The sequence below is a fragment of the Apaloderma vittatum genome, unplaced genomic scaffold, assembly GCF_000703405.1.
Source record: "Apaloderma vittatum isolate BGI_N311 unplaced genomic scaffold, ASM70340v1 scaffold8375, whole genome shotgun sequence".
Taxonomy (NCBI): domain Eukaryota; kingdom Metazoa; phylum Chordata; class Aves; order Trogoniformes; family Trogonidae; genus Apaloderma; species Apaloderma vittatum.
The window spans coordinates 12,360-23,772 of NW_009718708.1; the positions used below are offsets into that span (position 1 = coordinate 12,360).

The 11,413-nt window shown below is 40.0% G+C and overlaps 1 protein-coding gene across 1 annotated transcript in view; it reads right to left on the reverse strand.

Annotated features, from left to right (window-relative positions):
- Window positions 1–1,682, reverse strand: part of LOC104274645 (protein SPT2 homolog) — a 6,968-nt gene extending 5,286 nt beyond the window's left edge. The window contains 3 exon segments of the mRNA XM_009870339.1: window positions 1–2; window positions 4–103; window positions 1,484–1,682. The exon segment at window positions 1–2 is cut by the window's left edge and continues 1,297 nt beyond it. Of these exon segments, the coding sequence (XP_009868641.1) occupies window positions 1–2; window positions 4–103; window positions 1,484–1,682 (301 nt within the window).
- Window positions 1,683–11,413: the final 9,731 nt, after the last annotated feature.

Consider the following 11,413-nt stretch of genomic DNA (forward strand, 5'->3'; position numbering starts at 1 on the left):
AAATTATCCTTTGTTCGTGAGGCCATAGCTCTTGCCTTTCTGTCATGTTTCAGTTCAATGCGTCTAGCCAAGAGCTCTTCTTTCTTTCTTCTTTCTTCCAGGGCTGTAAAAGAAAACAAGGAGGAAATTACACACAAGTACTACTTTTTATTTCAATTTCTTCCAAAGTGATAAACCATTCAGGACAGCAAATTAAGGATATCTGGCTAACAGCAACACAAAACAGACCAGAAAGTGATCAGGGCTCTGCCAACAAGGCAAATTGACCTAACTGAATCACCTGCTCTAACAAAGGGGAACAATTAAGTAAAATGCTGCTATTGCAAAACCCACTAAGGTGATTCAACCTAAGCAGCTCTCCAGAATGCTATGCAAACTAAGGAGAATTACTGCATAAGGAGGTACAGGAATTATGGGATGAAGAAAATTTACTAAGAGATGTTTTAAGGGAAGATGAGGAAAGGGAGGACATCAAAGCGTATTGGAGGGATAAGAACTGGAAAACAGGCTCAGTGTGTGTGTAGAAGGGCGGAGTAGAAAGGGCGTAGTAGAAGCAGGCAGCCACAGATAAGCAAGGGCTTTATCTCCACAGCCTGTCCTGTATTCTTACTGAACTATCTTCTGCATAAGTATGTTCTCTATCTTGAGTCTGTGTGATCTGCTGACAAAATTCAGGCTGAACTAGCCAGTGAATAGGTCTAAATGCAAGATTCTGGAGAAACCAAGGGAGAGGTCTATATATATAAATACCAGGAAGATTCAGGAAAAGCACCAATTCCTAGAAGATCAATTTGGCTACTCATGCTTTGGGTGCCTATGAACGTACTATCCCATGCCTATTATTCTAGTCTGAAGGGCCGTGACTGCAAAGTGAATGCACACGCAAGCCTGTGTGGAATTCGTGCTCAGTCTTGCTGCTGGCTGGACCTGGCAGCAGGTTTCATGACTGGTCCAGGAGAGAAAGGATACCCTGGGCCATCCAGTCAATCAGATCTCATTACCATTAACAAAACATTAACATCAGAAGCAATGTAGTATTAGTTTATTCTATAGACTATCTAAAATAAATAATACAGTGGAAAAAAAAAAATGGCTCAAACAAAGCCTATACTATACAATTTCAAAGTTCAGACTGTATCCACACACCACATTAAGACAAAACAACAGGATTTTTTACCATTTTTTCACAGATAACACTTTTCAAAGTTACTGCAAGAAACCTTCTGGACTTCTAGTATCTCTTCACTGTAAGTACTTCTCAAACTCCAACTGTAACGCTAGTGTAGCTGATTAATGTTTAACTCCTTAGGAAAGCATTCGAACGTCCCTAGCCCTTACCTAATCCTGGCTTTCCCTCAACATCAGTTATGTGCATGAATTCCAGAAAGAGATGTGTAGCTGTATTTGCAAGAGCTTTGAATAAAGTGACAAAGTCTCAAAGAGTCAAGGAAAGTCTCCCATAGGAAATATTTTGGACTATTACCTTTTTTTCTTTTTTCTTCCTCTTTCCGCCTGAGAAATGCTTGCACTGCTGCAGACTCTACACCCTTGACTTTTGGTACCTTTTTTGGAGGACCAACAGCCAAACTGTACCTTTTCTGCAAAGAACAAACAAATACGTCAGAAAAGTTAAACAATGTAAAAGTCTCAAATTTTAAAACTGAGAAGTTGCTAACAGTCATGTACTTGACTTTAATCATAGAGATGATACAGAATAAACAATTCCCATTGAAGCTGAGAGTTGTGATAGGTACATCGACTCCTAATTATACCACGGTTCAGGCTGAGTAAGAAGCAACAGGCCTCATGTCCTTGGGGTGAACTTGTGAGCTACAGCCCCTGGCTCACATACAAAGGAGCGAAGGTGTCTTGAAAAGTATCTTGAAAGGTGGTTTTGAAACCCAAAAGTGCAAAATAGCCAAAGTACAGAACGAGAAACCAAAGCTAAAAAGAAGACATCTAATCTTGTCTATACTGACTAGCAGCCCAGTACCCTGTAAATATTACCATCAGGATGGGCCCAACTTGAGCTCTCCCTGGACTACAGCTGAAGGGCACACCAAGTGACTCTCCCCTTGAGCAGGGACACCTCTCCAGGTTAGAGATTTCTCACCTGAGACTGAAAGATCCTTCCTTACCCAAGGTGGGGAGATCCCTTACCTGCGAGAGATCCTCAGTCAGTGACTGACAGCATGCTGAATTAATACTGTGAGACATTGCTAATCCATGTAGCTACTCAGTATTATTATAAATACTGTATGGATAATTCCATTAGAGATAAACAGTTGACAAAGTCCGAGACTAAGATTGCCTCCAGCCACACTTGGGCTCCAAAAGGAGTTTAGAAAGCAAGAGGGTCCACTCCGAACCTCGTGGTTCAGTACGAGGGCCATCCTTACTCTTTGCACCTCTAGTCTCTGCGTGAATCATTCTAACTCAATTCAAACTCAATTTTCCTTTGTATGTTTCTTCCATGCAGTAATTAATAAGGTGACCCCTGCCATCAGACTTATTGAACACTGTCAAACCACTGCTAAAACTTTGTTAAATTCCATCAAACTTATTGAACTCCATCAAATTATTGTTTTATCTCAATGAAATGTATTTCTGTGATGTGCACTCCATTCATGTATGATGACAGTGCACTCAGCTTCCCAAAGGAACGGACAGGAGACCAGAAGACAGGTAGGGAAAACGAGAGAAACGAGTAAAATGCACTAGACTGAAAAGGAATGCAACAGTTGCATCAGTAATGGAATAAAAATATTTCAGTTCAGCCTTAGTCTTTGACCAAGCAGGAAACAAAAGCAGACTACAGCTCAAACTGCCAGTGTCTGTTCAATTCCAGACTGCGGGTTACGGGTCCATTAGGGCTTTCAGCCTTTTTGTGGACACTCATTTCAGTTTCAGGTTATCATATTCAGAGAAATTAAATAAATCAACTCAAAAAATGGAATTACTCCAAAAGCAAGTTGGAACTGCCTTTATCAGAATTGTTGGTAAGTTGATCCAAAACCAGTGTTATTAATTTTAGTTTCTGCTGCAGTGATCTTAAACAATGGACTGTTGTACATCAAGGAGTTAGCGAGCCACATACCAGTTGACCTGAATAGGTGCAGGCCTGTGTGCTATTATACCTATCACTTGAGACCACTGGATGAACTCAACAGACTAATTGTGGCAGAATACGCAGCCCCCACTTGGTACCTGGCAGTTACATCACTTGCACGTGGTGCAGTTTGCCTGAAGAGAAGTCCCTGGGAAGACCTTGTGGCCTTTCCATACTTAAAGGGGGCTTACAAGAAAGATGGGGACAATCTTTTTAGCAGGGCCTGTTGCAGTATGACAAGGGGTAATGGTTTTAAACTAAAACAAGGGTAGATTCAGACTAGATATACAGAAGAAATTTTTTACAGTGAGGGTGGAACAACAGTGGAACACATTGCTCAGATAGGTAGCGGATGCTTCATCACTGGAAATGTTGAAGGCCAGGTTGGACAGGGCTCTGAGCAACCTGCTTTAGCCCAAGATGTCCCTGCTCACTGCAGGGTGAGTGGAGTAGATGACCTTTAAAGGTCTCTTCCAACCCAAACCACTTTATGATTCTATGTCTCAGTATACCCTGAAGCAAAGCAGGATGTTTTCATATAACATCCTTTTGCTTGGTAGATAAAATGATAAATAGAGCTTGTTCCTTCCAAGAGTTCCTATAAAAGCTCTAAAGACTACACTGCTGGTGCTCCTCAACACAGACAGCGTGTGCACAGCTTGCCGTGCTTAGCTATCTGTCCAGTGCTGTACCACTCGGGGTTCCAGCAGCTGAACAGCTGTAAAATATCTATGCTATGCCCTTTTTCCCTTCTCCTGTTAATATGTTAAGAGCCCAAGTGTCTTTCTTACTGGGATCTATAACAAACACTTGCACTAGTGTGCTACACAACTGTTTGGACACTACCTTTCATAAATGTACCAATTATCAGACTGGCCTTTAGAATGACAAAATAGAAAAGAGCAAAGACTTTTTACGAACTTCCACAAAAGACTAGAGAAGAAAAACAAAGTAACAAGACATAGACACTTGCAAAGATAAATACAACAGAAGCCAGTTAAACTCAGAAGCAGATGGAAAGCAGAATACATTTGGGGAGGGAATCCACCCAAAAAACCCCACAAAACCAAACTCCTTGAGGTTGGGTTGGTTTTGTTTGGTGGTTTGTTTTTTTTTTTTAGGGGGGGTGTGATTTCAATTAATAGATAACCTAAACCAAGATCTTCTACATGCAAAGTTACAATCTTTACCAAATGAAGTAGCTGTGAAATACAGTCCAAATTAAAAACAATATCACTAATAAAAGCCACACAAGTCAGTATTCCCGTAAATATCTTCCCATCCTCATATAGCCAGGTGTTTTAGAAGCAATAATCAGGCAAGCTGGCAACAGAAGGCCCTAGAGATTTCGCTATCACCCAATGGAAGTCTTCGTTCTCATTTCCAATTCACTGAAACAGCAGCACTTTAATTGCTAACATACAAATGTGCAAAAAACTAACAAACAAATGTACTTTAATTACTAACATACAAACCTATATATTATCTTGCACTAAGAAGCAAGGTTCAGAGACTCATTTCTAACACACAGCCAAAACTGGCTCCAAGAAGGGCAGCTACAACAGCTATTTGTAGTAACCTTTAGTCATTTCTGAAATGGCTAAAATTGTGAAGATGTACCATCCACATACATTGCGGTAGTAAAACCTGACGCGTTGCCTTATCACAAAGACCTATTACAGTTAAGCTTATTTACCAAGATTTACTTCCGCGCCAGAGTTTGCCACGATCCGAGATCTGATTTCGTAAATCCTTATCACTTGGAGAAGCTCCAAGTCTGAACAATTTTTGGTACTCACAAATTAAATCATTAGAATTGATCATCATAGTTAGGACTACTTAAAGGTCAAAAAGATAGATGGAGCTGGGTTCCTTTCTTCTAGGAAGCCAGGATTCTTCCCTCCATAATTTGTGTTGTTTACACCAAAAGTATTCCAAAAACCTAACTGTTCAGGAAATCCAAACTACAATGAAGTACTGCCTCTGAATTTTTGCTAAAATGTAGCTCATGACTCAGTGGCCCGAAGTAATCTAGAATGCTCCATCTAAATCAGAATAGATAGAGGCAAAGCAATCCACATGTTATCAGTGAAAATCCTTCCAAAAATGTCGAAGCAAATAACTATCTTGGAAACAATTTGAGGTACTCTGTAGTATACTCATCTTAGTATAATGTCTATGGAAATTATCTTACTTACAAAGCTAAACACGTCATGTTTTGACATTGGTAACCTAATTTGGCAGAGCTTGGTTTAATTATTCATTTTCTAAACAGTTTTTAAAAACAGACGGAATGGGATTTTCAAAACAGAGGATATGGCTGGGTTGATCTTAAGGGGCTTTTTCCAACCTACGAAGTTCTATGATTCTGAAAGAGTTCCAGGCCTAAGGAGCACATTTGAAAACTGCTAAACAGCAGCGACAAATGTAGATTGATCTATCATGTTAGGAAGCCTTATAAAGAATTAAAGTGATGGGGAAGCAGTTTTCACTCTTTGTTTTGCTGCACTACAACCAACAGTGCAATCCAGGAGCAGGTTTGTAAGCGCTGCTTTCTCACTGCCACTAATGTGGCAAACTGCAAAATTCAAGACTTAAAAACTCTTCCCATTAGTAGCATTTGTTGATACTAACAGCTAAAAACACAGCTAAGTAATTTATAAATGAATACCCACTTTCCGTACTGTGAATCACTACTATTGTCGATAAAAGTTTTGTTCACCTTCATCTAGAAATAGCATAAAATAACCAGCCTTAGTGTAGGCTTTTAAAAAAAGCCAAAACTTTGAACCATGCACATGTTCCACAAGTACTAATGAAGGGCTTTACTTACAGTGCAAGTGAATATGCATCAGATTCCAGGTAAGCCAGGCAAATTATGCCAGGACATGTCACTACTTTGTCATCCAAGCAGTAGCTGCACTATCCTGTTTTGTTTTTTTTAATAGGTATTGCCTAGTTGTTAAAACCAATGGAGAAACAGAAGTGTTTAGCTTTTAGGACAGAGCAGGTCAAACTGTTCCCAGAACACTGCACTAAAGTTGCAAACACTGATTATCTCTCTGGGTAGAGTCTAGTGACAGCTCTAACCAAACACTGCCGCAATACACACAGTGGGGTCGGCTTTACCCAAAGGAAAACGTAAAGGCTGTTGAAGTGCCTTTCTTCAACTGTCTTTTTTTAACAGTGAGTAGTATTTCTCCTGAGGTTTCTGATTTTTTCCCCTTAATCTCTGCAAACCTTGCCATAATTACCTACCCATAACTCCCTGAATAGCTCTCCCTGAAGCTGACTAACGGTGCTTTAAGAGTATAGTGGAAAGTCCATTATAGTGCAAAATCTTATTGTTTTCCAGTTACAGCCAAAATAAACTTTCAGTGGGCTATCAAGCATACAAAGTTACATGACTGACAAGAAGCAGATTTTTCTCTGGAAAGTATACCTCAAAATCAAAAGATGAATTTAAAAAGATTAGTATTAATAAGGCAAATAAAAAACCCCACCAGGCTCTATGTGCCTATACATTCACACAGACACGTACTTCCTTGTGAGAAGTATCAGATATGGGTTACATACACATAAGACACGCACCCCTTAAATGCAGAGTGTCAGTGTCTAGCAGCCTCCCTTGGCCAGCAGATAAGCTCCAGGTCAGAAGTTTAACTCTGTAAGCTGCAACTAAGGTTTTGCCCTTAAAATCACTGACTTTCATTAAAACAAGACAGATGATCCTGATACAGCTGCAGCGGTTTTGATGTCAACCTCCAAGTGCCGAACCTTGGACAGTAAAACAGATTTTATAAAAGTATTGTAAGCTTTGTGGCATCCTACTCAAGCCCCGAAAGGTCTGGATCAAATACTTGACCCAGGCACAAGCAACGCAAGTAGCATTGCCTTTAGTGATGGTCAGTATTTACACAGGTAGCAATGCAAGATAGGAGTGATCAATTCTGCCACACCTGATTCTCATTTGAGCACCTCTGCAATGACCCATTTTTGCTATGGGCTTGCACACACAATGTAAAGACAATTCCACTTGTGCTATAGGTATGGGCACGAGGTTCTTACAGGGTGAGGTTTCTTTGTTCGCTTGTTTTTCACTAGCAAGTTGTGACCCCCGTACCATGTTACATTTTTCCTGTTCTTCCTTACCAGTCGTCAAGACATGTAGGTGTCTCCAGTGGAAAGTCCCTGTCTCCCCCTCAACAATCTTCAGGGTGTAACTTCCCAGTAACTTCACTAATGGTTCATTCACCTACTTAAGACACATATGTATTCTTTTTCGTGTCACTCCTCTCAAAGTGCCCTCATACTAGTTCCTCAGAAGGCAGCTTTCCAAATTGTAAGTGTTCATTTGTGTTAACTGCTCAAGGGCCTCCACTACTATCCTGTGCTGGTACTTCCAAGGTCTCTGCTACAGTCTTACCACTGTCCACCCTGCAGACACCATGCTGGGGTCACCAGCAGCTCACTCTGCAGTTACACTTTCTTAGAATACATGCACATAATGTTTTTTCGGCTACTGTCGAGTTACAGCAAAGTAAATGTCAGTTCCTGTTGCAGTAGTGCAAAGGGAAACCATTGTACGGCATTAACAGAAAGACTTGCTAAAGCCTTAGGTCACAAGCAGTGAACTTGCACTGAACTTATGGTTAGTTATGTGAAGGGAGGCCCTGAGACCTTTGCATCCTGTGGAAAATAAGGTAACCACATCTGTCAGCAGAAGCTGCATCTTTGAGATAAGGAAAGGAACAAGCTGCCTGGAGACAAAGAAAAGATCTAACAGGGAACAAGACCCAAACTCCAGACCCAAATATTACTGTAGGACCACACCACTGCATGAGGGGAGGGGAACTTCTTTGATTGTAAGGGTAGAATTGCCCAGATATTTCTTTGTTCAGGGTCCCTCTTCAGAGGCACCCAGCTCCAGTTGTTTTTTTCCACTGTACCACCTCAATAAATTCTTTTTATAAAGCTAGATTCACAAGATTCTGCTAGTGGAAATCTAGGGTACAGAAACTTCTTTAAGTTACAAAGCTTGCTTAAATTTGTTTGATTCTAACAAACCCTACCACGACAAAGACTTTACTGATAAGAGTACTTTAACTTTCAGCTCATACTGTTTTCATCTCCCAAAACCAATTTAACGGGGTCATACATTTTACTCCCAGAGACTATGTTGCTTCACACAGTGGAAAAAAAAAATAATAAATATTCAGAAGTATACTTTATGTTTTCCTCTCTGCAGTGGTATCATGCTCCCTATTTTCATCTGCTTATGCAAAAAGAGAGAGCAGGAATAGGAAAAGGTCACAATTTTTCACATTTTAGTCAATGTTTGCAAGCAACTGGAACTTAGCTATCAAGCTCAGTCAAGTTGAGAGTAAAAGCCTTCCTCATCCCTTGCCAACTTTTTAGATGGCATACTCACAGTTCTTCTCCTGTGGATTCTGATGTAATACAAAACACCTCAAGGCCCTGAGACAAGTTTTAACCACGTCATAAACGCAGGCATTCCAGTCAGAGTCTGACTGTACAGCAGCAGTCTGTACTTCACAGCCATCCTCATATCTATCTTTCAGGGCTGCTCTTGCCCCTTGGCAATTGTTCAACAGTTTCCAGATCGCAGTTTCTTCAAGGATCTGTAACACAGAGTGCTCTGAACAAACTCTGGGACTTTGCTACTATTTTACTTTCCAAGTACTTCCTTCGTTAGCTACTTGCATCTGTCAACTTTACTGAGTATTTTGTGTCAATGCATACTCACTATCTATCAGTCTCATTTAAAATGAAACATCAGCCAGCGCTGACGTGGATGACAAGCTGTTTCAGTTTCGGGTCACCTTTCTGTGTTAAATACTATTCTGTGTCAGATTTTGGGAAGTTTTGTATACCAAAGGTTCATCTTCAGTTAAAAGGAGAAGGGAGCTATATGAGATCATTACTAATAAATGACTGATAACAATAGAAACAAAGTGAAGGAAAAGAACAACTTGGTTCCAACTAGGCTTAGTGTTTTCTAAAAAAACTGCAATGCAATTTCATACTGTTAAGAATACCTTCCATACAAACATCTCTAAGTGCTTCACCACATCCATTATGTCACACAAAACTTGCAGCATAATGGAGTACACCAGTTTCACCAAGAGGAAAGTGACCTCGAAAGTATTTAAATCTCACTGAAATCAACACTAAATCTCGTAACTGGTATCACGTCTAATCGAAGAAAGATTGGAAATCTAGTGAACTGCTAATAGGAACACACACACCAAGATACATACACAGAATACCAAAGCCCCTACAGAATATTATGTGAGGAAAAACTGGGTTTCTTTTCAGCAACTGTTGTGAAGATGACTAGCAACACATCATTAATAGCTTATACACTAGTCCATAGATGTACTGTTTCATTCAGAAATAAAACCTGATGCAACTAATAGGGCATTGAAAGGCTGATTTCAGCAATGTTCCTTTTGAATCTGGATTTCCACAGGGAGATGAATAAGCAGACAGGGACATGATGCAATACCCATTTTATGCAGGTCCCTCCTTCATGATACGAGAATGTGCTATCTCTGAAATAGAATTTTTTATATAGTTTCTACTTTCGAGAGATATATATATACACACACTACTTGTGCATGCTACTCTCATTACGACAGGCATGCACTGCAAAGTTTAAAATAAACTTTTTGAAGTGAAACTCAGGGGATATGCTGATTAGTGCAGGAATTTTACATACCAGTAAATTTTGTAATTACTCTGTACAGTATTTGTAACAAAAATATTTAAGATTATTACATTCTTCTTATATGAACTTATTTTATGTATTAGTTTTAATGTAGTGGAATTACTTTAATGTCCATTGCTCAGAAAACTCCACGGGCTTTCTTCTGAAGCCTAACAGCTGCAGCCAACCTCAAGCAGTGCCAAGCACAGCTCCACTTCTGCTCAGAGAGCAAGACGAACTTCACAGTTAAAAGCTGCACCAGCAATGTGCTAGAATGGCAGGAACTCAAACTGCTTCAGCTATGGATTGAATTGCACTCTCACTCCATGAGTTAATTGGGTAAGCAAATCCTAATCCGGCCTTTTCTAAAAAGAGTAACAAACTCCTCAACCATTGCACAAGGAGTAGAGCTGCCGCCCTCCACTATCGCATCTGCGACAGAGAACATGGCAGGTATTTCATCAGTTTCATCAATCATCGTGGTTTATAACTATTTATAACAAAAAAAATATTGGTACAGTGCATTAAAACTGTGTGAGAAAACTAAGAAAGTAAAGGAAGTTTTAAATATCTATAGTAAGAACTACAACAACTCAATGACAATTTAGTAGAACAGCTTGTTTTCAGTCATAAACTAGACATTTAAATATCTTAAAATTATTTATGTGTTTGATATTTATGTTAGAAAACACATATCTACATGGAGTGAGAGACAAACAAAATCAGGCTAATTATCAAAGAGTATATTTGAAAAGATTGTAAAACCACAATGGAATCTAACAAATTATGCATATCTACCGTATGTTTGGTCACAATACTAGTGAACATTACCAAAGTTTTTCTAGTGATATAGAGACAATGAGATACTCTCAATTCTTGAGTGTCTTCATTTCAGCAGCGTCAAAACTAAAGAGGACACTTTTTCCCGGTTTTCCAGTAGTTTATACTAAAGACAACTAATCCCCATCATTTACAGTGGTTTAAGCAAGCTAACCATAGAAACACAGAACTCTGGCACTCGAAAAAGTGTTTCCCTAACTGGTGGATACCAAAGAGAAAACATTTTTTATCCCAATAAGCACAAGTGACTTATAATTTGGGTCAAAGGAATGACTCCCAGTAGACCAATGCACCAAAAGGCCTATCCCTTCCTACTGCCAGACTTCATTCAGCCAAAATGGGTTATTTCATACTGAATCAACATAAAACTGGTAGCTTCAGTTACAAAACAAACTGTGGAAATATGGACTTCAGAAAAACATTTGTAAGAAGCCGAAGGCCTTTCGCCAGTCATCCCCATGCAGCTGTTGTAGGCTATTCCTTAGCAATGGATACAAAGGTATCGCACAGGGCAGCACAGCCCCCCAAAACTTGTCAGTCTTTGTCTCCGACCGCATTTCAGACGTGGCAGACTCCTGTTTTCCGAGCAAACAAAAGGACTTATCCGACTTTTAACTACAACTATTGCCTTCCCCCGCACCGCTGGTTTTGCTGTCGGGATCGCGGTATTTTCGGCGGCCAGAAGGCGCAAACCTTGGCGGCCTCTTCCCAGCTCCCCGAGTGTGCCGAGACCT